Consider the following 26,573-nt stretch of genomic DNA (forward strand, 5'->3'; position numbering starts at 1 on the left):
CAATTAGACTGTAAGCTCCTCGGAGCAGGGACTCCTCTTCCTTAATGTTACTTATATGTCTGAAGCACTTATTCCCATGACCTGTTACTTATATTATTTGTTATTTATATGATATGTATTACTACTGTGAAGCGCTATGTACATTTATGGCGCTATGTAAATAAAGACATACAATACAACATTATGGATTTGTTTAGAAGCCTCATGAAGTAAAACAAAGCATGACAAAATGTTCTTTACACCATCAGCCATATAAAAAGAATTTTATTCTATTTCACCATCATGATTAGAAAAGTGCAGGTATTAGCAACACACTGGGGCAACAGCAGCGGGAGTAGATCTAGCAGAGGCAAGACGTATACACCAGAGCAATGCATCAAGTCTCAGGCGTTGTAAGACGACGACGACACGTTACCACCGTGACCAGTCCAGTTAGTGTGAACGAACTGCCCTGGTTTAGACAGAAGCTCGTAAGTGTGGGCCCCAAAGTAATCTCTCTGAGCCTGCAAAGAAAAGAAAAGATAGGTTTTAAAGTGTAAATAAGCTACTAGCCGTGCTTAATGTAAGCAGCAGTGTTTGGTGCTCCTGTCATGTGCCAAGAAGAACAGATCTTAAAAATTATGCAAATAAGTGATACCCAATGTTTAAGGCCGCGTCCAGGGTGGTGCCGAGCGGGCGGGCTCACGCTGGCGGCAATGAAGAACATTGCGGCAATGTGTGTGGCCAGCGTGAGCAAGCGCCTGCTCAATGCAAGCAAATTTGAATTTGCCGCTCGCAAGCACGTCACGTGAGTGGTTCGTCCAATGAGGGCGAACCAGCTTTGTGATGTGGCCGCGCCCCCAGGCGAGCGTGCGCCTAGCCGGCCACGACTCGCCCAGCCGAGCAGGTCACTGCGCACGAGCACCAGCTCCCTGCCTGGCCGCAGCCTTAGAATGATGTGGGGCATTTCCTGAAATCTTTATTTTAAGCTTCCGGTTCCACTGAATCAGTTGTGTAGTATTATTAGATAATACTGTACTTGCTGCATTTATTTCATTCATTCTTTATGCCTTTTTAATGGGGGTTTAGTATTACGCTTCCTTAGGTTGCAATAGCAACTATTTAGAAAGTCACACTTCTTGCTCTTGAAATAGGTGTCCATATTGTGTGCCCCGGGAAGCGGGATCATGGCCAATCGATCACAGGAGAATGGATGGATGGATAGCTTAGATACATTGCTGGCAAGAAGCAATACCACTTTAAGCCCATTACTGGCTCAGGAATTCCCCCCAAACTCATTGCAAAGCAGAAGAATAAAGAGCACGCTGTCCCAGCGATCTCTGTGGATTCCAAAAATGGGGATAGTTGTTCTTCTGCTAATCAAAATCTCCCATGATCGGAGGGATAAAACCAGGACGGACAAAAAAACACAAACAAAAAGTTCCAGCACAATAACATTTATAAAAAGGAACGAAATAACACTTAAATATAAAATAGGGTCATGTAGGTCCAGTCATCCACAGAGGGTCGGATCCTGAAGTCAGGACCCCGCAATCTCACAGTCCAAGATACAGTCCAGCCAGCAAGTTGTTAAAGGTGGTCGGTGCAGGTTGGAGTTGGCGTCCTCGTGGAGGTAGGGGATGTCCTCTTCCAGGCGTCTGTCATGTAGCTGCGGGATGACCTCGCCTCAACGCGTTTCACGTCAAATGACGCTTCATTAGGTGATTGGCTTAATAGATCCCAAGGCTGGTCTTAGGCCTGGGTCCCGCTGCTTCCACCTGCGCGCGCGGCCACGTGTGCGTCTCTTACCAGACACGAGTTCCTCCCGAGCCGGCCCCAGTCCCTCCTCGCTGCAAGGCTCGCTGCGCACTGTGACGCCTCAGCCAGCAGGGGATACACGAGGATCGTGATCCCAAGCGGCGACGCATCACGTGGTGCGGCAGGGAGCCAATGAGGGGGCGAGGGGGAGGATGGAAGCTGTGTAGAGCTCCGTTGCCCGTTTCAGGCTGCGCGTGCTGGGGAGGTTGCGGCCAGCTTCGGCTGCAGAGCTCGTCTTCTTCCCGGGGAGGAGAGGCAGCAGATTGGGAGGAGGGGTCTGTGCAAAAGCCTGACAGCTCCGGCTGGAATCCTGTCTCCTGCGCCGAAAACCGGCTCCTTAAAGACCGCATATAGCGGTCAAGTGCCTCTCCACGCGCCGCCTGTCTGCAGTGCGGGCGCGTGGTCTGAAGCAGCGGAGCCTTAGCCAAAAATACCAAAAGAGGTGGTAACTTTCTGCCAACCATGATCTCAACCGGGTAATATAAAAAGCCGTCCAATCGGTGTGTTGGTTAATAAACCAAAACACAAGCAGATTAATATGACAAAAGAACAGTGCATATGAAGCAACCACACATAGGAAAAACACAGATGTAACCTAACACTTAAGCACTAAACATGGAAAATGATAATAACAATAGAAGAAGAATACTGTTCCTTTGGACACTTCATATCATTATTCTATCAATGAATTACCTTACACCTTCACTTCCTGAAAAGAAAAAGTATTACTACAAGTAAACGTATATATAGACGTTTCTTTGTTTACTTGTAGTAATACTTTTTCTTTTCAGGCAGTGAAGGTGTAAGGTAATTCATTGATAGAATAATGATATGAAGTGTCCAAAGGAACAGTATTCTTCTATTGTTATTACCAACTTTTGTCTTTAGTTTTAGTCTGTTAGTGTTCTGTGTGTTTATTGTATGCTAGATCATTATCATTTTCCATGTTTAGTGCTTAAGTGTTAGGTTACATCTGTGTTTTTTGTGTGTGGTTGCACTGTTCTTTTGTCATATTAAGCTGCTTGTGTTTTGGTTTATTAACCAACACACTGATTGGACGGCTTTTTATATTACCCGGTTGAGATCCTGATTGGCGGAAAGTTACCACCTCTTTGGTATTTAAGACCAGCCTTGGGATCTATTAAGCCAATCCCCTAATGAAGCGTAATTTGACGTGAAATGCGTTGAGGCGAGGTCATCACGCAGCTACATGACGGACGCCTGGAAGAGGACATCCCCCTACCTCTACGAGGACGCCAACTCCAACCTGCACCGACCACCTTTAACAACTTGCTGGCTGGACTGTATTCCGGATTCCATCTTGGACTGGGAGATTACGGGGTCCTGACTTCAGGATCCGACCCTCTGTGGATGTGTCCTTTTGGATGTGTGAATGACTGCACCTACATGACCCTATTTTATATTTAATTGTTATTTTGTTCCTTTTTATACATGTTATTGTGCTGGAACTTCTTGTTTTTTCCCTTTTGCGCTCTTGTTTTATATGTCCTCATTGCAAAGCAGCAGTGATAACACATTCGTATTGGTCTTGCTTGCACATATCAAGGTCCTACATGTGTGTTTCCCACAGCCAGTCTCACCTGGATTAGGTTGGCTGGTAGCATCTCATGCCTGTAACCGTCATAGAAAGAGAGTGCTGTGGTGAAGCAAGGCATAGGAATACCGTGCTGAACCCCAGTGCTGATCACTCGACGCCACGACTCCTAAAAATAAAAACAAAAGGGAGAACAAGAGTATGATCCTGATCTTACCGATATCAGCCATGTCCTGCTCCAGTGCAAAGATATAGCAACAAAGCAAAAACACATCTAAAAGAAGGGACTTGCTCAAGCCTGAAAAGTTGAACGGCATAATAAATATCAGTTTGAAACAAATTATTAACCATCTACTGCAAAAAAAGGGATTTATATTTCAATGCATCTTGGAGGTAACTTTTAGAACTACGAGGAAGATTCATACAATAGTCCTGGTCTTGTTTAAAGGAAATTCACCAACTTCTCCAATCATCCCAAGGCCTTGGTTAACCAGGACGATCGGACACAACGTGAGGCGTCCGCACGGTTCCTCTGCTTACCTGACAGTTCTCCATCTCTTTTTTGAAGAAGCTGTCCAGCAGCAGGTTCTGCAGGTCGGGTTTCTGGTCAAAGGCTTCTTTGATTTTTCCCAAGAACACACTAAAGAAGAAAATAAAAATAAAACCTCGGTGTGAACCAGAATGTTGTGGAGGGCGTTGTACCCTTCAAGTTCTGGCCAGCAGGTTACTGTACCTGCGGATAATGCAGCCTCCTCGCCACATCATGGCGATTCCTCCATAGTTCAGGTTCCAGCCGTATTCCTGAGCTGCCTGTCGGAACAGGATAAATCCTTGTGCGTAGGAGATGATTTTGGATGCATAAAGAGCCTACAAGAAAAAAAAAAATATATATATATATTTATCGTTAGGATAAAAAGTTTAAATACACTATTATCAAGTCAATAAAATAATGCCCCGTAGCATTTATAAAAAGGCACCATATACTTATAGTACTATCCCCTAAAATATATATACACCGTGAAGCAGTATAGAGAGAGGACTGCACATTAGTCTTAAAGTTAGACCAGAAGGTCCAAAAACCATAATTAAAATCCCCCTGCCGATTACAGCTGCTGATACACAAAGGGTCATATTGGGAGAAGGCAGAGTGTGCTGGGATGGTACAGCAGGTAATTACCGTGAGAACAGGCAGCGTGAAATTACACAGAAGCAACCTGATAAAGGCCCACTTTAAAGCCGCAACACGGGTTTCATTTCTGCATTTTTTTTCTTTCTTATTACAGCATTGAAGCAGGGGGTGTCCGGAACTGTTAATTTGGGCTCAGGGGACCCGCTTGCTTCCAGGGATTCTTGCCTACATTAGGGAGTGCCGGTATCTGTGCAGTTTAAAGCCCCTGGTCACACTGGCCAATAGGAAGGCACACCGGATTATGCCATGGCCTCCTATTGGCCCGGGACATTTATATACCATGTTAGGCACACTATTTCCCTGGCTGCATAGTTACTAGCACATCTCTGGAATCAAGGGGGTCCGCAGAACTGAAACCAGTTCGGTACCAGAGACCCCTTCTTCAAACCTGTAATAAGAAAGGAGCCTGCTTTCATTTCCTCCCAAAGATAATAAGTGCTTAAAGATTGAACAGATTAAAAAAAAAAAAAAAAAAATACCACTCTAGAATACACAATGTTCAATTTATATAGGGTGAGAGTTGGAGAATAAAATACTCTAAAAATGAAACCACCCCAAAAAAATAAATTTAAAAAGAAAAAAAAAGAAAAATGTAATTATAAATATTGCATCTTCCCATCATTAAAGTGAAAATATACTCATTTTTTATGCTTCTATTTTCACAAGATAATGTGAAATGCATCTCTTCAGATATCTTCCAGAATGAACGGTTTGACCAATGAAGCATCATCATTTCCATCCCCCAAAAATTAAAGAATAAAAAGCGATGAGTGGTCCGTCAAGATCAGAATAAAATAAGTAAAACCCCCTACATTCAACCGGATAAACTAGCATTAGATCACGTTACTGCCAACGGATCCCACGGGGAAGGGAAGCTACCACACACTTTGCGGATGTCCTCCAGGAATGCTTTTTTGTCACCACTGAATTTGATCGGTTTTGGTCCTTTTAATTGCTTGCTTGCCACAGTCCGCTCACTCTTCAGGGATGACAGACAACGTGCAAACACCGCCTCCCCTGCACAAGTGGGAGACACAACACGGATCAGTACAAAGCGCATAACCAAGGTTACACTGACCTTGGAAGTTCACCGATATTCATTAAAACCTTGTATGTGCCATCTATACAGTAACATTTCTTTAAGGACACTGGTTTCCAGATATACCTTCTTGTAGCCAAGCGGTTTGGGCAGAATTCAGAAATATCAGCCATTTCTCAAATAGGAATGAATATATTTGCAGCCCAATAATTACACGGGAGTAATATAAATCCCAAAGAGTGTGTTTAAAAGCTTTAGTGCCAATTGACTACCAGTGAACACCAGAAGTTCAGGTACACTGCCAGCTATATGAAGTCCCCGTTCGTTTCTGGGGAAACTGTGACTCAGACATGATAGAAGACAAGGTCTTCCTCTTCTGTTCCCATGGCCCAAGGGGGTTGATTGGGGAGGGATGATTTTGCTTATTTGTAAAAGGCCAACATATTCTGCAGCGTGGTACAATGGGGGTATAAAGCCATTTAAATTAAATAAAAACAGAACATGCCAAGTAAGGACAAGCAAGTGCAAACAGATACAAATGGCTCGGCTTGTGAGCTTGCAATCAAGAGCAGTGGTTTTCAACAGGGCTCCCTGTAATTTTCAGGCGTTTTCAAATTTGTAAGAAATACAGAAGAATTTACAATGCATCTGATCTCAGACGCGCTATTAGAGAGGGTTGGGGTTCCTTACAATGCATCTGATCTCAGACGTGCTATTAGAGGGGGTTGGGGTTCCTTACAATGCATCTGATCACAGACCCACTATTAGAGAGGGTTGGGGTTCCTTACAATGCATCTGATCTGAGACGAACTATTAGAGAGGGTTGGGGTTGCTCAGAATGTCACAATATAATAATTATAGGGTTCCTAAACTGAACCAAAAAAAATTATTAAAAAAAAAAAAAAAAAAAAGGTAAAAAGGAGGAAGGAAAAAACCCCGACCTAGAGGGAAGGTGGCAATGCTGAAAGAGTATGTCTCAGGATGGAGGATGGCCCGGCCGCACACAGCTGACCATTAATGTTTGGGGGAGTGGATGGCAGGGGGATGTTCGATAATGTGAAGTTTGGTGCAGCTGCACAGCTGGTCCCAATAGTGTTGGGGAGAGGGGGTAGAGAGGCTGCGAGGGTGTGAAGGGTATGCCAGATGGACTTCCTCGGAAAGGAGAGGTAAAACAAGGTGCCTCATGTAGGGGACAAGCCAGGATTGCAAACAGTGAAGCAGGGCGTTGGAGGAGAGACAGCAAGTCAGGCGGTTGTATACAAGCCGTTCCGGTGTACGCGTGTGGCATTTGGGCGCAAGAACAATTTGTCAAACTAAAATAAGGTACGGAACATTTCTAAAAAAAAAAAAACAACAACTTTCCTTTTGTCTGTTTCAAAAACCTATTTGAGATAAATGAATAATTTCCACAGGTATCAGGATCGCTACGACAAAGTCATCACAGCCTGCATCAGAAGTGTAAGTAGGAAGCACAACACATTTTTAAAGTCTAATACACAGGATGACTCTTACAGAACAGACCTACAGAGCTGGTTTCATGCTTGCCCCAATCCTTATTGTGAAGTTTGAGCTTCCTTCAAAGCATTACACCACTGGTGCCTATGTATTGCAGCAAGGTAAAGGGCATTAAACAGGAAGTCTTCAGATTATTGCAAGAGCCTGCTCCTGCCCACACAATGTCAGGCCTGTCAAAAGAACAATGCAAATGTACTGACACCTACTGTACTGTGTCCATAAGGCAGATCTATTGCACACAAAAAAATAAAAATAAAAAACACCCCACTTCCTCCTTGGTGCAAATTATTTCTGAACAGAAAGGGTTCTTTTCAGATTTTAAATAAACGGTGCATGGCTTATACGGAGTGCGTGAAAGGAGATCGTTTGGGCAGGAGTGAAGGAGGAAGGCAAAAAAATAAAAAAAAACAAAAAACAAATACTCCACAGCCTCAAACTTTAATAAAAGTGCTCAGCAAAGTATCCGGTCGCTCGTCCCTCCTACCGTGCACCCCACAACTGGAACAACCTACCGGAAACTTTCGCAGTCACCAGCAGTCTAAATGCTTTCAAAACTAAAGCGGTCTCACATTTTTATCTGGTCTGTAACTGTTATATAAAGCGTATAAATATATATTATCTCGAACTGTGCATGCAATGTCTTGTATATAATGTATAACCCTTTTCACTTATTGTAACCATGTATTTGCCATAACTGTGCCCAGGACATACTTGAAAACAAGAGGCAACTCTCAATGTATTACTTCCTGGTAAAACATTGTATAAATTGAGATCAGATGCATTGTAAGGAACCCCAACCCTCTCTAATAGCGCGTCTGAGATCTGATGTAAGGAACCCCAACCCGCTCTAATAGCGCGTCTGAGATCAAATGCATTATAAATTCTTCTGTATTTGGTACAATTTTTAAATGACCCGAAAATTGCAGGGAACCCAAGCCTTCCTAGTAACCCCTGTTGAAAAACATGGTTAATTAAAACACAATGCTGCATGTACCACATATGCCTATAACCTCCTAGAAGTTTAGTTACTAACTTGTGACAATGATTGTCACTCACCAACAGTCTCTCAAACTAAAAACATTTGCACCCCTTGGACTGCAAGCTCTTTGGGGCAGGGATTCCATTCTCCCAGCATACAGGTTTGTGTTTGGAAAGAAAACGCAGTTCTAATTCAGCACCAGAGATCTGCTGGTTAGATGCATTATATATAAAAAAAAGAAAAAAAGAAAAAAGAAATAAATTCAGGAGGAAGGGAAAAAAATATAAATAAAGCTGATATACCCCAAAACAGGGGGACTAGAGAGATAATAGACTGGAAGACCCAATGGTAATAAGTACTTATCCAAGTTAATCTATGAAGCCTAATGCTGATCCCCTAAAACAGGAGTGGCTACCAACTGGTCAGGTTTGAAGGATATCCCCGCTGCAGCATACGTGGCTCAGTTAATGACAGCCACCTGTGCGGTCGCAGGGATATCCTTAGAACCGGACACGTTAGTGGCCCTTGAATACTGGAGTTGGCCACCCCTGCTCTAAAAGATAGCCAAAGGACGTGGCCCACCTTTGGACACTAGCACCCTTAAATATCTACCTATGTGCCTTTTGTGTACTGGTATTTGGATGTCCCTAAAAAAGATAGCACAAACTACAATTAGCACACACGACTGGCACAAACTACAATTAGCACACACGACTGGCACAAACTACAATTAGCACACACACCTCCTCTGAAGCAGGTATATCCTAAAAACCTGACCTGTTGGCAGGGGAGGGGGGGGGAGAAAGCTTGAGGACTGGAGTCGAGAACCCCCGACGTAAAGGATCAAGTGTTTCGAGTCAGTATGTGTGCGCTCAAATATGGTTCTCGGGTCACTTATCCATTACAGCAAAGCAAACACTGCTTCTGTGAAAATGCAAAAGGATCCCAAATAAAGCTCTGCCTCTGCCACTCCCTTTAGGTCTTTTGTGGGCGATGCCAGCTTACTCGCTTTGCCAATATTAGCAGCGTGTACCAACAAGCTCTCAGGGTACAGTTGATCTTAGTTTATTGTTGCAGTCGCCTGTACGTCTCCACCTTGGCGAACAATATGCCCTTATGCAACGAGGTTGGGAGTCGCTTGGTCAAACACGCACCCTTTTCCTTAGATGTGTACAGAAGAAAATGGATTAAACCTATGTAGTACAACAGCCCAATAATAAAAGCGATGAAAAATTCGCTGCGTGGCTGCAGGACAAAGCAGTGTCAACCCTCGTGTCACCTGCAAGGAACGTACAAATAGTCAAACAGAAAATCTGGTTTTGTATCCGTGTGCACTCACCAATGAGTGTGACCGGGATACCAAACTCCAGGGCGGAGATTGCTGTCCATTTTCCGGTTCCCTTCTGCCCAGCCGTGTCCTGGATCTTAGGGAGCAAGTGCTTGCCATCAATGTCCCGGAACTTCAGAATGTCAGCAGAGATCTCAATCAGGAAGGAGTCCAACTCAGTCTTGTTCCAATCTTGAAAAGCCTTAAGTAGAAATTGCATGAAGAATTCTGAGGGCGTTTAAAACTAGCACCCTACACATTGTAATAAAATTGGACTTTTTGGTATACATCATAGGAGTATCACATCAAATTATAATGTCGGACCGATTATATGGTGCACTCATTGATATGCCTCGATGAGTAGTTGCATTACCTATTTTACAGTTGTTTAGGCTTTGCCGACTAGTGAGAAATGTCAACCTGGTATTACAGCAAGTATTACCTTTGCCATGTCATCCTGCTCCATGCCCAGAACATCCTTCATCAGATGGTAGGCCTCGCAAATCAGCTGCATGTCTCCATACTCAATGCCGTTGTGCACCATTTTCACAAAGTGCCCTGCGCCTTCTTCTCCCACCTGTCCAGGAACGTAATGGAGTCACAAAAACAGCCTGTGAGACACTACCCCGAATATGCAAAACTAAATACAAGAGGAGATCTGTGCAACATTAGGCGGGTCATTATCTGGGTACACCGAGCCCTGGTCCTATCAGGAAGCCTGTAACAAAAAGTAGGCCCCATATACATCTTTATAAACCAACAATTAGGAGGTCTCCAAGGTATATCCAATGTCTAGTATGTGCCATTTACTAGCGTGAAAACGAATTACAGCAAGCTTGAGTGCAAGGGGTTAAGGGAACTTACCAATAGCATCTAAATAGCACAAGTTCACACTGAGCAGGGACATGGTCACATAAGCCCAGATTCACCGAAGGGGTCTAAGATTTAGCACAATGTCAATTCTATTCAAATGAATGGGTGTTATGGTGTGCCCAATACCTTTTAGTGAATCTGGGCCCTAGTATTTATTTGAACCAGAGCAGGAATATGTGACAGCATTATAGGGTCAATTCAAGAGAACTCAGAACACCAGAAATATGAGGATTCTAGATCGGAGAGTTTATCAAGAAATGCATGTGACCTTAATCTAGCACAGTCCGTGCAGTATTACACATATACTACCTGTAGCCACAGCCATGGCAGAGCATGCGCAGCACTTACCCAATCACAGCATGGCTCTGCCTCTACTTTAGCAGCAATGCTCTGGAAAATGTTCTTGATATGGGGCCTAGGGAGAAAACATTTGGTTACATTAAAGATCAATTATGGCAATAAATTGTATAACGACAGAATTATCGTCTATTTGGAAAGTGACAAAATATTCTGCAGTGTGGTACAATAGGGGTACAGGGTGATACATTACAAACAGGGTGACATACCAAATAAGGGTAAACAAGTGCAAAGAGATACAGCAGGTAATGAGAACCCTGCTCCTGAGAGCTTACTAAATTCTAGAGCAGCGGTGCGCAAAGTGGGGGGCGCGACCCCCAGGGGGGGCGGGAGATTGTGCTGGGGGGGCGCGGGCAGTTGCAGAGGCCCCGCGCTCTTCCCCCAGGCATTTAAATTAAATGCCGGGGGATCGCGTGAGGCCCCTGCAACTGTTTACTTACCGGGATTCAGCCGTCTGTGTTGCGTCGCCATGGCAACGCGGCGTCAATAGACGCCGCGGCACCATGTGACTTGACGCTGCGTGGGCGTGTGACGTCATCTGACGCGAATGAAGGTAGGCAGGGGGGCGCGAGAGCCGGGGGCAGAGTGACAGGGGGGCGCAGCACAAAAAGTTTGCGCTCCCCTGTTCTAGAGGATTGGTACTATATAGTGTTTACTCTCTGTTGGAACTGAACCAGGCCTTTGGAAAATTGAGGTAATTCTGTCTGCAGATTCAGTTTGACTTGCCGGCTACAAATATCCAGTCTAAATGTTGGATACCACACACAAAAATAAAAAAAATTCTATGCATCTTTAAGATTGGATTTCCAACAAGGACATTTGAAACTATGACCATCATTATTGTATTCATCAAACAGTTCTTGCTTCTCATTCTGCTCCCTCTGCGAGGTGCATGATCCTCGTGTTCACAGTAAGAACGGAAAAGCAATATTGGGAGCAATTTGATCTGTGACACCGTTTGCAAAAGAGCAACGAAATCCTCTGTTTGTATACAAAAAAAAAAAAAAAAGTGTGGATCATGTCACTATTGGTTATGTAAACCTAAAATGCTTTAGTCTATGTAGCAGGTATAATAAAATATTATACAGCTATGTACACCAAGACCTAAACCATGATCAGATTTTGTAACTCATATGGAACATTGATGTATTAATATCAGGATTCATAATGATTTGTATATTGTATCCAATAGTCACTTTAACAAAAATATATTGAAGGTCTAACCAAGTAATCTTCATTAATATATGTGCTGCTCCAGTGTATGCCACCTACCCTGCCATTCTTCCAGGCTTTGTAATCTATAGCAGATCTGGGTCACGGACCACTAGAAAGACCGAATGCACCTCCAAGCTGTCATGGTGCAGATTCATGTCTGCACAGTGTGTACGTACCAAGCGTCTTTGTCTCCTCCAGGCATGAGGGAAGGACCATACCTCGCCCCGTCCTCTCCACCACTAACACCGCTCCCAACAAACAAAATCCCTTTGGCCTTCAGCTCTTTACAGCGTCTCTGAGAAAGCAACAAGCCAGCAGCATAGAAGACATAAGATTGCAAGGAGGTGTATATTTACGGAGTACACAGGAGACCTGTGAGGTTATACAAGCTCTGTACATTCTATTACATTGATCAACAATTTTAGGCCATTAGGAGTATCACTGCCAACACCAATCTATACTTTTCTACGACAGCTAGCAAAACCTCTACAAGAGAGGCCAGTATTAATCCATTCATTCAGTCTAAAAGGGTCGGCATTGCATTACTTTTATAGTATTAAGCAGAAACTTACCGTGCTGTCTCTGTACTCTGAATTCCCACCATCAATGATGATATCACCAGGTTCCAGCAGAGGAGTCTGGAACAAACAAAAGGATCTATTCGGGCAGCTATCACATATAACACTGGAACCCACGAGCCATGAGACGCAGATCAAAACGTGCACAAGACTCATTTACAAAAAAGGGTTCCTCCTTGTAAGATTCATGCTGAGCTGCCACCGCAGCGACGAGTCAGGAGACCTTTTTAATCCGGTCACAAAACCAACATCTAGTCAACTGGCAAACTAATATCAGCATTAAACTCACCCAAAAAGAATGCGATTACTTTACAGAAGTCATTTTCGAAATGGTGAAATTAAGATAAAGTCTCATTTGTAGCTGTGAACGGAGGATACAACCAACCAGCTCTCAGCTCTGCAACATGTAGCCGACCCTGCAGGAGCTAAAAAGGTCCAAATGTCACGTACCAGGCTAATGATGAAATCATCCACAGCCTGCCCGGCTTTCACCAGCATCATGACACGGCGCGGCTTCTTCAGTTTGGACACCATTTCTTGCAGAGAGTGAGCTCCGATCACTTTGGTGCCTTTAGCCTCATTAGCCAGGAACTCGTCTACCTTAGACACGGTCCTGTTAAATGCACAGACCTAGGCCAAGGAGAAAGCAAACATTATTTAGAGCAATACACATACATCAAAAGACATACTATATCCCTGGCTGACACAGGAAGGTGGTGCAGGGATATCAGATATCATGCAGAAGTGGAGCCATGGAATGGGACATTATCCTTCCCTATACCCTCCCATAGTATTTTATTTCAGGTTGTGTTCTGGTGTGTGTGTGTGTGTGTGTGTGTGTGTGTTCCTTTCCTCCCAGGTGTGTCCTATTTAGCGGTTGGCAAAGATTATGATCTGAAGCCTATGTTAAAATTATGAACTTTATATTCTCCAATGGCTGTTGGCATTGTAGAAATGTCCCCCTAACCTCCCTCTTTCCTTCTGCATCCCAAAATACTGTACCTTAATAAAAAATACTAATATGAAGCAAAAGGTGGCAATGTGTTCTCATTTGCATGTAAATTCCCAGAATCCCTTGCTGCAGTGGAAGTGCTGTGTGCTGGGTGATAATGGTGAAAGGCGGGGTTGCAGACCTGCCTAAGACATGCAAATGAGAATACAGAAATATTTCCATTTGCTATATGCTTCACTGCGGAGGGTTTTTGTCACTTTTTTACCCACCAACACACACACAATCCTTGAGGGACACACTTTTCCCGTATTTCTTTACTGAAAGCGGAATTCGTTGAAGAAATTAAGTTCTTTGTTCAACTATTACTATTAAGTGTAAACCGCGTCAGACAAAGGATTCTGGGTAGGACCATTATAATGTACATACGAGGTGTACCTCTTAGATTCTCTGTTGCTTAATGTTTCGAGCTTGCTGCATTGAAATATTTAATGTTGTGAAACATTTGAAGTAGAAATTTGACATCCCGTTTTCTTGGTTCATCTCTAGGATCCCACAAACAAGGAAGTAACACAAGAATTGTGTGTTACAAAATACAGCAATTAACCAACAGTCATTTCTCCTTTTCCCCCCCCCCATCACTCACCACAAAGCCATGGTCGTTCATATTTAAAATCAGGTTCTGACCCATCACAGCCAGCCCAATGAGGGCAATATCAGCTCTGTGAAAAGACAGGAATAAAGTTGTAATTATTTTCTCATTATAAAATTAAGACGTTTTTGTGCCTAGAGTTCATTCCAGGATGCAGAATGTAAAGAGGAAAAAAAAAAAAAAAAACACACCACACCTTTCAAGATCTGGCATCCAAGAAAGGCAAAAATGTACAGTAACTAACATGAATGCCAAGATAAGAATGCTGAACACCAACCCGAAAGTCACAATGCAGAAGGAATTGGTCATTAAAAAGCATTACTGGACTTCATTATGTTGTGTTGGCTATATGCTTGGTGCAGTGTTACAGATTGGCGCACTACAACGCCGGGATTTGTTCTCACAGCCATTAATACAAACGGTGTGGGATGTAGTGTACTGGGAGAGACTATATCACATGCAAGAGTTTGTGTGAAACAGATTTATAGCAGTGCTGTTGGGAAAATCTATGCAGACTGAAGGAGTGATGTGTTTTACAATAAACAGGGAGTATTAGGAGAGATTTGATAGCGTTGTTGGGAGAGTCACTGGGTTTTCAGCTCAGATTCATCAGGTAACGAGAGAAAACGCTCAAGCATGACGCAGCAGCTTCAAGAGAGGCATGGGCAGGCACAAGGAGGCACCCAATGAGGGATTCAATGTAGAGAGAGAGAAATGCCGGGTACGTCTCTGAAAGGGCTGGTTGTCTTGCATCCTCAATACTGAAGAATAGGAATAATGTCGTTGTCTTTACCAAATTGCTTGAAATAACAAGCAATTGGGTAAAGACAACAACATTATTCCTATTCTTCAGTATTGAGGATACAAGACAACCAGTCCTTTCAGAGAAGTGATGTCAGGGTTGTGTGAATGCTTTGTAGGCACGAAGTAAAAACACACGTTTGTGCCTTGCACCAATTTACATGTGCTTGCTGGAACGGTTCCTCTCTTACACTCCTATGAAAAGTCTGTTGTAGTGAAGGTTCAGATGCAGGCAGCTGTGTGTTGGAGAGCCTGGCAGAGCCCTCGGATATCTGGGGCTAAGCGCTGCTAATCCATAAACCACCACGAGGCATATGGCACCATGTACTCATAGGTCTAATGCAACCGTAATCATGGTTTAGTTCAGAGGTAGCCAACTCCAGTCCTCAAGGGCCAACACCAGGTCTTCAGGATATCCCTTCTTCAGCACAAGTGGCTCAATCAGTGACTCAGTCGTTGACTGAGCCACCTGTGCTGAAGCAGGGATATCCTGAAAGCCTGACCTGGTGGTGGCCCTTGAGGACTGGAGTTGGCCACCCTCTGTTTAGATAATGCTCTACTGAAAATGATTTCCCCCACACATTTGCAGCAGAGGCAGACCCTGCCCATTTCAGGGCACGAATCCATATCTGCATGTATGGGGAGCACATTACAGAGTTCCCATCCACCACACCCTCACAGCAAATCCACACAGTCCCTGCCGACAATAGAACAAACTTCCTCATCACACTGATGAGTCACCACATTGATCAACTGGGGCTTTCAGGTGAGAGAAAAAAAAAAGTACAGTCAAAACACACAGTCCTTAAGGGCCACCAACAGATCAGGTTAAGGAGATCCCTGCTTCAGCACAGGTATCAGTCTTTGTCTAGAGTCACCAGTACTGAAGTAGGGATATCCCTAAAACCTGACCTGTTGGTGGCCCTTAATGACTGGAGTGGGCCACTGCAGCAGTCAACAATGACGCATCCGTGCCAGGCATGGTCTGTATCCTCTGCAGAAGCGGGGTCCGGGCATACAGTGGCATTTAAGAGTTGGCACCAAGGGTCCTGGAGAGGAGGAAATTGTAGCTAGTGATACACACACCAATTCGCTAACAAAAAAAGTGTAAAAATAAATAAATAAATAAGTAGTGTGTTGGACCAGCACGCCCAAAAAAAATAAAAAAATAAAAAAACACCCCAACAAGTACATTTATGCAAAAAAAAGCGATTAATTTAATCTAAATCCAACAATACAAAAAGGAACATGTGAAAAAAAAAGGGAATTTACACAATTCCTACAGCAAATGGCACAGCAATCCTGGCATTTCAGGGCCCGTGGAACTCTATTCCATTTTATCATTGGATTTAGATTAAAATTAATCACTTTTGCATAAAATGTACTTATTGATTTGACTTTGAGCGCCGGTCCAACTTACTACTAGTAGATTTTATTCTGTGCCCAACGGTGGGGGGGTGGGACCTGAGCACCGACAGACAACCAAATCGTCTACAACAGGCAAGTGCCGGTTCCAAATAAGCATTTAAAATAAAATTAAAGGGAAAAAAAAAAAAGTCTGGTTTAACATACATGCAACTCTTGTAATACAAAGTTATTGTCCGCCCTTCCTACATTGTACTGTGGAAGAATGTTCGGGCCATACTAATGATAGATAATATATACAGGCATACCCGCATTAACGTACGCAATGGAAACGGAGCATGTATGTAAAGCGAAAATGTACTTAAAGTGAAGCACTACCTTTTCCCACTTATCGATGCATGTACTGTACGGCAATCGCCATATACGTGCATAACTGATGTAAATAACGTATTTGTAACAGGCTCTATAGTCTCCCCGCCTGCGCACAGCTTCGGTACAGGTAGGGAGCTGGTATTGCTGTTCAGGACGTGATGACAGGCGCATGCGCGAGCTGCCGTTTGCCTATTGGGCGATATGTACTTACTCGCGAGTGTACTTAAAGTGAGTGTACTTAAAGCGGGGTATGTCTGTACAGCGCTTTACAAAGCAGATTCTATTATCACTCTCCTTACTGCTTTCTATAACAATTAGCATCAGACATACAAATAAATGTTGGTAGAAGGAAATTCCTGCCAATAACAGCCTACCTACAATAATAACAGTAGGTACTTACTTGGAAAAATACTCACCACACCTACAATGGATAGTTACGGTAAAGAATCAGGAGCACACATCAAACCAAGCGTAATACATTCAAAATAAAAATACAAGTATAGTGCAACACAGTGAGTGAATGAATATCTATATCTATATCTCTGAAGAAGCTCAACAGAGTGAAACGTCTGTGGAGCCATACAGACACCAGAGGACTATCCAGTGGCTGGAGGATTCCTTGGAGAAGATTCTGGCCGAGCTTTGGTCCATCTTGCCCTGGTATTAACATCATTTTGCTGTGTACGGCCGTCGCAGCAGAACCACCAGTGGAGGAAGCAGTGCTGTTTCTCTTTCCAGATTCTGACCCTGGGCAGTCACAATCCCTGTTATTGCTCTATGCTTGCGAGTTTAATATATCTCTTACTTTTATTGCATATAAAAGCAATCTGCACCATTTTTTTCTGTGTTTTTCTTGCATTTGGGAATTCTTCCCCAATTGTCTACCACATCTAATCCACTGATCCAGACGAACGCCAGTACCTAAATGTCAGGATTCTACTTTGAGTTGGTCACTCCTAACAACCACACTGCTCCACAAAACCTGCATACCGTGTGTGTGTTTCATTAATTAATCACCTTTGCACATATATTTACTGTGTTGCACTATATTTTTTATTTATTACACTTGGATTGATTTCCGCTCCTGATTCTTTGCCGTAACCATCTCCTTGGACCTGGATCAAGACCAACTTCTGGAGCAGCACTCTTTTCAAGGAAGTGTATAATTTGTTTTTGCTATACTGTATCACATTTGTGCTTCCACTTTTACCAGTATATGATATTTGCGCTCGTACCCTTTGTTTCTACGATGGATAGTGGCTACAAATCCCAGTATATTTGGGGTTGAGACTATTATAATTAGGAAAACAGTTTTTTTTTTTTTAAAGGGAAGTACAGCAAGGTGCATTACTTCACCCTTTACTGCCAGGGAAGACAGCAACACACGGCAAAGCCAGTCCTACTGGCAGAACAGAGTCTAAAAAGAGACTATTCCTTATTGACAGGAGCAGAGCTGCACTGTCCTGATAAAAAAAAAAGGGGGGGGGGCACTGTACGAGAGAGTGTAGGACCCCCGTCTTACTTTAGAAGAGAGAGAGAGGAGAGAAGAGTCTGTTCTTTAGGACTGGACACATCCCTTGTTTTTTTAGGGACATACAGGAGGAGGCGGGAGCACTAAAAACACAAGGACCGCTTCATCATGGGGATCACCCAGACACACACATAGAGACAAGAGAGATGTGTGTGTGTGTGTTGGACTGGACCGGGTGATCCCCATGATGAAGCGGGGGTTGTGGTGGTGAGGGGTGTGGGGGGTGTCTGGGTGATCCCCATGATGAAGCGGGTCTGGGGTGGTTGATCCCCATGATGAAGCGGGGGTTGTGGTGGTGGGGGGTGTCTGGCTGATCCCCGTGATGAAGCGGGGGTTGTGGTGGTGGGGGGTGTGGGGGGTGTCTGGGTGATCCCCGTGATGAAGCGGGGTTGTGGTGGTGGGGGGTGTCTGGGTGATCCCCATGATGAAGCGGGTCTGGGGTGGTGGGGGGTGTCTGGGTGATCCCCGTGATGAAGCGGGGGTTGTGGTGGTGGGGGGTGTCTGGTTGATCCCCGTGATGAAGCGGGGTTGTGGTGGTGGGGGGTGTCTGGCTGATCCCCGTGATGAAGCGGGGGTTGTGGTGGTGGGGGGTGTCTGGGTGATCCCCGTGATGAAGCGGGGTTGTGGTGGTGGGGGGTGTCTGGGTGATCCCCATGATGAAGCGGGTCTGCGGTGGTGGGGGGTGTCTGGCTGATCCCCGTGATGAAGCGGGGGTTGTGGTGGTGGGGGGTGTCTGGGTGATCCCCGTGATGAAGCGGGGGTTGTGGTGGTGGGGGGTGTCTGGGTGATCCCCATGATGAAGCGGGGTTGTGGTGGTGGGGGGGTGTCTGGCTGATCCCCATGATGAAGCGGGTCTGGGGTAGTGGGGGGAGTCTGGCTGATCCCCGTGATGAAGCGGGGGTTGTGGTGGTGGGGGGTGTCTGGGTGATCCCCGTGATGAAGCGGGGGTTGTGGTGGTGGGGGGTGTCTGGGTGATCCCCGTGATGAAGCGGGGTTGTGGTGGTGGGGGGTGTCTGGGTGATCCCCGTGATGAAGCGGGGGTTGTGGTGGTGGGGGGTGTCTGGGTGATCCCCGTGATGAAGCGGGGTTGTGGTGGTGGGGGGTGTCTGGGTGATCCCCATGATGAAGCGGGTCTGCGGTGGTGGGGGGTGTCTGGCTGATCCCCGTGATGAAGCGGGGGTTGTGGTGGTGGGGGGTGTCTGGGTGATCCCCGTGATGAAGCGGGGGTTGTGGTGGTGGGGGGTGTCTGGGTGATCCCCATGATGAAGCGGGGTTGTGGTGGTGGGGGGGTGTCTGGGTGATCCCCGTGATGAAGCGGGGGTTGTGTTCTCAGTGCTCCTGTATGTCCCTAAAAGCCAAGCGATGTGTCCAGTCCTAAAGAACAGTGGGGTTATTGGACCTGTATTCCGTGAGAGGTCCTCAGGGTATATGTTAATAATAGCAATTGTATTTACTCCTCTCAACACAAATAATAATATTAAATGGCATTTTAACCCCTTTGCTGGTACGGGGCCCTGCAATGCGCTGCTGGCCCCTCCTGCCCCCGCCGCCCCCGGTAATGAGTGAGAGGTGACAGCGGGCTGCACAGACACTGCTACTTACTGCGCCATGGTGCCACGCGCTGCTGGGTTCCCCGGTGCGGTCACTGACAGCCGAGAGAAGACTTATTATCCAGGCGCTGCAAGCCGCTGACCTAGTGCCACACTTGTACTAGAGCCCCATGACGTCACGCCGTGCGCGCCTCTGATTGGCCAGCCGCAGCTGAGGAGGCGGGGCGGCGCTGCCAAACTCCCTATGTGGCCTCGCCGGGGGACGCGCCAGGCAGTGGGCCGACCAGTCAGGCGCTGGCAATCAAACGCCGAGTGGCTCGTCCCTTTAAAGACACAGGCGCGGGGTGTGTGGCAATAAGGAGGGTGGCAATGACAGTGCGTTTAAATATCACCAGTGATGTCGTACTGTATGGCTTTTTTATTGCTTCAGCACAGGTAGCTCAATCAGTCCCTGCTTCAGCACAGGTGACTCAATCAGTCCCTGCTTCAGCACAGGTAACTGAATCAGTCCCTGCTTCAGCACAGGTGGCTCAGTCCCTGCTTCTGCACAGGTGACTGAATCGGGCTGTCTTTGACTGAGCCTCTGATATAGCCATCTGTGCTGAAGCTGGGACATCCTGAAGACCTCGCTTATTGGTGGCCCTTGAGGACTGAGTTTGACACACCTGGTTCATTCGATGAATCCCCGTGACCAAGTCCCAGATCTGCTTACCTGCGGCCTCTACAAACAGCCATGTATTTGATTTAATGTGTAGCTCTGCAAACTCTGTGTAGACAAACTCCGGGTTACACAGTGTGCGGGTGCTGGCTGCCCATTCACATTTGTATAGCGCCATCACATGTTTACTGCTATGAGCAAAATCTTAGACGTTAACAGAGATTTGGAAAAGCATAATACAAGGATGTCATTATCCGGAAGAATATGATGCGTCAGGAAAAGTGACCGGAGAGAGAAGTCTGCGTCACTTCTACCTAGGGTTGCCACCTTCTACTGAATGCCAACCCGGAGATAAATGTAAAAAATATTCTCTTAATGGCGGCGTGGACTTCCGGTGTTCTCCTGCATCTCCCACTGCAACTCCCATGAACATGACTGCACAACGTCAAATGACTAACATTGCCATGACAATGGGACGTGACGTTACGCAGCATCAAGTTATCATGGCAACGAGACGGGCTGTCACATATTGTCCCGTTACTATGGCAATGGGCATCCCGTAACGCTGAGACATCACGTAGCGTCGCGGTGTCGTTTGACGCAGCCATGTTCACAGGGGTGGATGCAGGAGGATGGCCGGAGACGCCGCTGCCACCCAGATATTAACAAACTAAACCTGTAGCCAGGAGATACGTGGTCAAAACCCGGAGTGGTGGCAACCCTGCTTCTATCCCCAGTTCAAGCATTTCTCTAATAGTTTTTAACCATTTTTTTAAGGGACCCTATAATTATATTGTGACATTGCAGAACTCCAACCCTCTCTAATAGCACATCTGAGATCAGATGCATTGTAAGGAACCCCAACCCTCTCTAATAGCGCGTCTGAGATCAGATACATTGTAAGGAACCTCAACCCTCTCTAATAGCGCGTCTGAGATCAGATGCATTGTAAGGAACCCCAAACCTCTCTAATAGCGTGTCTGAGATCAGATGCATTGTAAGGAACCCCAAACCTCTCTAATAGCGTGTCTGAGATCAGATGCATTGTAAGGAACCCCAACTCTCTCTAATAGCACGTCTGAGATTAGATGCATTGTAAGGAACCCCAACCCTCTCTAATAGCGCGTATGAGATCAGATGCATTGTAAGGAACCCCAACCCTCTCACTCTAATTGCATCAGATTTCAGATGCGCTTTGTCAGTTCCTCTGTATTGGTTCACTTTTCAAATCACCTGAAAATTGCAGGGAACCCGTTAGGGATGCATGGGGAACCCACGGCTTCATAGAAAACCATTGGAAAAACACTGCTAATATACACAGATGACTACAAATTAGTTTCTTGAGTGATTAGTGATTGGAGGCCGAGATATGGATTCATGGAGGATAACGTACGTGACATGTATATTTGTCATTTTACCTGAATCGGGGCTACTGCTTTTTTATCACCAATGACCACTCGATTCACCAGATACATCACAGAATAAATCCTTGTGCTAATAGGGGGCCAAGAGAGCCAACTATTGAAGGGGATGCATGTGCGTCTGCTCCATTTGACCCCCTAATTTAGGCTATATAAAAAAAAATCAGAAATCCCAAGATTAAAGGGATTGCTGCTTTACGGAGCTTGACCACAGATAAATCAATGTACGGCTAAATAGTCCGAATACACAATTTGAACTAGGAAAGTATTACATTTTAATGGAAATATCTGGATTCTGAACAGCAAGACTACAATGAACTCTACCGACACTTAAAAAAAATAAGGGAGGTCTTGCAATAAGAGAGATTCACTTAAAAATAGTGACCGTTGACAAGTATGTGTGCCATATATAATTTCTATGCACAGGAAAAATGAACTAGTCAATTTTTACTCATGGATGGAGTCGCCTCTCATTGAAACAGTTTCACTTTTTAGTAGTCTCAAAGAGGCCCATGGAGTCCTCAAAGGCAATTATTCAGTTTGAATACCAATTTGTTCATCAGGAACCCCCAAGTTGAATGCATTTAAGTTCTTGGACTTGAACAGTTATTAAAGTCACATAGGTCAGGGTGCTCGGCTCCGGTGTCAAATGACGCCGCTGGGTCATGTGATGTCACTTTACTATGGCAATGCGACGTCACGTGACCCTGCGGCATCATTTGATGCCGGGTTACCATGATGACGCGTCGCTGGAAACCAAGGTAAGTTAGTTAGAAGCCTCACGCAGCCCCCGGCCATTAAGTTAAAAACCTTGGGGGAGAGTGCGGGACCTCTAACCGCCACGTCCCCTTCCCCTCAGATAATCTCACCCCCCCCCCCCCCCAGTTTGCGCACCCCTGACACAGGATATGTGATATTTACTGTTTATTTATAATAGCCAGTGAGACACCTGATGTTTAACGTTATTGATACATAACCGGAGTTGACAGCAGCCTCTATGTCACCTGCATGGGATCTGATCTCACTATATATTTGTCCTTGTGTTTATCTACAATATTAAAAATGGAGACCTCGGCTGGTTCAAGTTTTTTAAATCATCCAGTTTAATTCAATATGTTGATCGAGGGAGAAATCCGATTGCCATTATTGGAGTCAGGAAGGAATCAATTTTTCATCTTGGAGTAGGGTTGCCAGGTGTCCGATTTTTACCCGGACAGGCCTGCAATTCCGATGCCTGTCCGCTATGAAATTGGAGGTAATACCGGACACGTATGTGTCTGGTATTACAATTATAACTAGCGGAGGCAAGTGCGGGGGCGGCGGAAGGCGGGCAGTGGCGAGGGTAGCGGAAGGCGGGCAGTGGCGAGGGTAGCGGAAGGCGGGCAGGGGCGAGGGTAGCGGAAGGCGGGCAGCGGCGAGGGTAGCGGAAGGCGGGCAGGGGCGAGGGTAGCGGAAGGCGGGCAGGGGCGAGGGTAGCGGAAGGCGGGCAGCGGAGAGGGTAGCGGAAGGCAGGCAGTGGCGAGGGTAGCGGAAGGCGGGCAGTGGCGAGGGTAGCGGAAGGCGGGCAGTGGTGAGGGTAGCGGACGCCGGCAGTGGCGAGGGTAGCGGAAGGCGGCAGTGGCGAGGGTAGCGGAAGGCGGGCAGTGGCGAGGGTAGCGGAAGGCGGGCAGTGGCGAGGGTAGCGGAAGGCGGGCATTGGCGAGCGCGAGGGTGGAAGCGCGAGTGTGGCTGGAGGGCAGCCGATGCCTGTCTGCTATAAAATTGGAGGTAATACCGGACACGTATGTGTCTGGTATTACAATTATAACAAGCGGGGGCGGCGGAAGGCGGGCAGCGGCGAGGGTAGCGGAAGGCGGGCAGCGGAGAGGGTAGCGGAAGGCGGGCAGTGGTGAGGGTAGCGGAAGGCGGGCAGCGGCGAGGGTAGCGGAAGGCGGGCAGCGGCGAGGGTAGCGGAAGGCGGGCAGCGGAGAGGGTAGCGGAAGGCGGGCAGTGGTGAGGGTAGCGGAAGGCGGGCAGCGGCGAGGGTAGCGGAAGGCGGGCAGCGGCGAGGGTAGCGGAAGGCGGGCAGCGGAGAGGGTAGCGGAAGGCAGGCAGCGGCGAGGGTAGCGGAAGGCGGGCAGCGGAGAGGGTAGCGGAAGGCGGGCAGTGGCGAGGGTAGCGGAAGGCGGGCAGTGGTGAGGGTAGCGGAAGGCGGGCAGTGGTGAGGGAAGCGGAAGGCAGGCAGCGGAGAGGGTAGCGGAAGGCGGGCAGTGGTGAGGATAGTGGAAGGTGGGCAGTGGCGAGGATAGTGGAAGGTGGGCAGTGGCGAGGGTAGTGGAAGGTGGGCAGTGGTGAGGATAGTGGAAGGTGGGCAGTGGCGAGGATAGTGGAAGGTGGGCAGTGGCGAGGATAGTGGAAGGTGGGCAGTGGCGAGGATAGTGGAAGGTGGGCAGTGGCGAGGGTAGTGGAAGGTGGGCAGTGGTGAGGGTAGCGGAAGGCGGGCAGCGGCGAGGGTAGTGGAAGGCGGGCAGTGGTGAGGGTAGTGGAAGGCGGGCAGCGGCGAGGGTAGCGGAAGGCGAGCAGCGGAGAGGGTAGCGGAAGGCGGGCATTGGCGAGCGCGAGGGTGGAAGCGCGAGTGTGGCTGGAGGGCAGCCGATGCCTGTCTGCTATAAAGCGGAGAGGGTAGCGGAAGGCAGGCAGCGGAGAGGGTAGCGGAAGGCGGGCAGCGGAGAGGGTAGCGGAAGGCGGGCAGCGGAGAGGGTAGCGGAAGGCAGGCAGCGGCGAGGGTAGCGGAAGGCGGGCAGCGGCGAGGGTAGCGGAAGGCGGGCATTGGCGAGCGCGAGGGTGGAAGCGCGAGTGTGGCTGGAGGGCAGCCGATGCCTGTCTGCTATAAAGCGGAGAGGGTAGCGGAAGGCAGGCAGCGGAGAGGGTAGCGGAAGGCGGGCAGCGGAGAGGGTAGCGGAAGGCAGGCAGCGGCGAGGGTAGCGGAAGGCGGGCAGCGGCGAGGGTAGCGGAAGGCGGGCAGCGGCGAGGGTAGTGGAAGGTGGGCAGCGGTGAGGGTAGCGGAAGGCGGGCAGCGGAGAGGGTAGCGGAAGGCGGGCAGCGGAGAGGGTAGCGGAAGGCGGGCAGCGGAGAGGGAAGCGGAAGGCGGGCAGCGGAGAGGGTAGCGGAAGGCGGGCAGCGGAGAGGGAAGCGGAAGGCGGGCAGCGGAGAGGGTAGCGGAAGGCGGGCAGCGGAGAGGGTAGCGGAAGGCGGGCAGCGGAGAGGGAAGCGGAAGGCGGGCATTGGCGAGCGCGAGGGTGGAAGTGCGAGTGCTGTATTACCTCCTATAAAATTGGAGGTAATACAGGACACGTATGTGTCTGGTATTACAATTATAACAAGCGGGGGCGGCGGAAGGCGGGCAGCGGCGAGGGTAGCAGAAGGCGGGCAGCGGCGAGGGTAGCGGAAGGCGGGCAGCGGCGAGGGTAGCGGAAGGCGGGCAGCGGAGAGGGTAGCGGAAGGCGGGCAGTGGTGAGGGTAGCGGAAGGCGGGCAGCGGCGAGGGTAGCGGAAGGCGGGCAGCGGCGAGGGTAGCGGAAGGCGGGCAGCGGAGAGGGTAGCGGAAGGCGGGCAGCGGAGAGGGTAGCGGAAGGCGGGCAGCGGAGAGGGAAGCGGAAGGCGGGCAGCGGAGAGGGTAGCGGAAGGCGGGCAGCGGAGAGGGTAGCGGAAGGCGGGCAGCGGCGAGGGTAGCGGAAGGCGGGCAGCGGAGAGGGTAGCGGAAGGCGGGCAGTGGTGAGGGTAGCGGAAGGCGGGCAGCGGCGAGGGTAGCGGAAGGCGGGCAGCGGCGAGGGTAGCGGAAGGCGGGCAGCGGAGAGGGAAGCGGAAGGCGGGCAGCGGAGAGGGTAGCGGAAGGCGGGCAGCGGAGAGGGAAGCGGAAGGCGGGCAGCGGAGAGGGTAGCGGAAGGCGGGCAGCGGAGAGGGTAGCGGAAGGCGGGCAGCGGAGAGGGAAGCGGAAGGCGGGCATTGGCGAGCGCGAGGGTGGAAGTGCGAGTGCTGTATTACCTCCTATAAAATTGGAGGTAATACAGGACACGTATGTGTCTGGTATTACAATTATAACAAGCGGGGGCGGCGGAAGGCGGGCAGCGGCGAGGGTAGCAGAAGGCGGGCAGCGGCGAGGGTAGCGGAAGGCGGGCAGCGGCGAGGGTAGCGGAAGGCGGGCAGCGGAGAGGGTAGCGGAAGGCGGGCAGTGGTGAGGGTAGCGGAAGGCGGGCAGCGGCGAGGGTAGCGGAAGGCGGGCAGCGGAGAGGGTAGCGGAAGGCAGGCAGCGGCGAGGGTAGCGGAAGGCGGGCAGCGGAGAGGGTAGCGGAAGGCGGGCAGTGGCGAGGGTAGCGGAAGGCGGGCAGTGGTGAGGGTAGCGGAAGGCGGGCAGTGGTGAGGGAAGCGGAAGGCAGGCAGCGGAGAGGGTAGCGGAAGGCGGGCAGTGGCGAGGATAGTGGAAGGTGGGCAGTGGCGAGGATAGTGGAAGGTGGGCAGTGGCGAGGGTAGCGGAAGGCGGGCATTGGCGAGCGCGAGGGTGGAAGCGCGAGTGTGGCTGGAGGGCAGCCGATGCCTGTCTGCTATAAAGCGGAGAGGGTAGCGGAAGGCAGGCAGCGGAGAGGGTAGCGGAAGGCGGGCAGCGGAGAGGGTAGCGGAAGGCAGGCAGCGGCGAGGGTAGCGGAAGGCGGGCAGCGGCGAGGGTAGCGGAAGGCGGGCAGCGGCGAGGGTAGTGGAAGGTGGGCAGCGGTGAGGGTAGCGGAAGGCGGGCAGCGGAGAGGGTAGCGGAAGGCGGGCAGCGGAGAGGGTAGCGGAAGGCGGGCAGCGGAGAGGGAAGCGGAAGGCGGGCAGCGG

General features: G+C 48.4%; 1 protein-coding gene and 1 long non-coding RNA gene across 2 annotated transcripts in view; one reads left to right on the forward strand and one right to left on the reverse strand.

The window, feature by feature from the left end:
* LOC142496715 (uncharacterized) overlaps positions 1 to 26,573 on the forward strand; it is a 48,286-nt gene that overhangs the window by 16,008 nt on the left and 5,705 nt on the right. The gene's annotated exons all lie outside the window — the stretch shown is intronic.
* Positions 247 to 19,851, reverse strand: PGD (phosphogluconate dehydrogenase). Its single transcript, XM_075603549.1, has 13 exons — positions 19,697 to 19,851; positions 14,020 to 14,095; positions 12,875 to 13,054; positions 12,419 to 12,484; positions 12,023 to 12,141; positions 10,623 to 10,689; positions 9,844 to 9,978; positions 9,414 to 9,603; positions 5,428 to 5,558; positions 4,086 to 4,219; positions 3,893 to 3,992; positions 3,399 to 3,521; positions 247 to 503 (listed from the first exon to the last, which is right to left on the reverse strand). The coding sequence occupies exons 1-13, from the start codon at positions 19,702 to 19,704 to the stop codon at positions 384 to 386; spliced, it is 1,449 nt and encodes a 482-aa protein (XP_075459664.1). The 5' UTR covers positions 19,705 to 19,851; the 3' UTR covers positions 247 to 383.

Source organism: Ascaphus truei, chromosome 6 (genome assembly GCF_040206685.1).
Source record: "Ascaphus truei isolate aAscTru1 chromosome 6, aAscTru1.hap1, whole genome shotgun sequence".
NCBI lineage: Eukaryota > Metazoa > Chordata > Amphibia > Anura > Ascaphidae > Ascaphus > Ascaphus truei.

What these genes read in the sequence shown, in the direction of transcription:
- PGD (XM_075603549.1), bottom strand. An exon ending in TGAACGACCATGGCTTTGTG is followed by an intron (nt 13,055 to 14,019) that starts GTGAGTGATGGG and finishes TCCTTGGCCTAG; the next exon opens with GTCTGTGCATTTAACAGGAC. An exon ending in TCCTGGAGGACATCCGCAAA is followed by an intron (nt 4,220 to 5,427) that starts GTGTGTGGTAGC and finishes TTTTTCTTGTAG; the next exon opens with GCTCTTTATGCATCCAAAAT.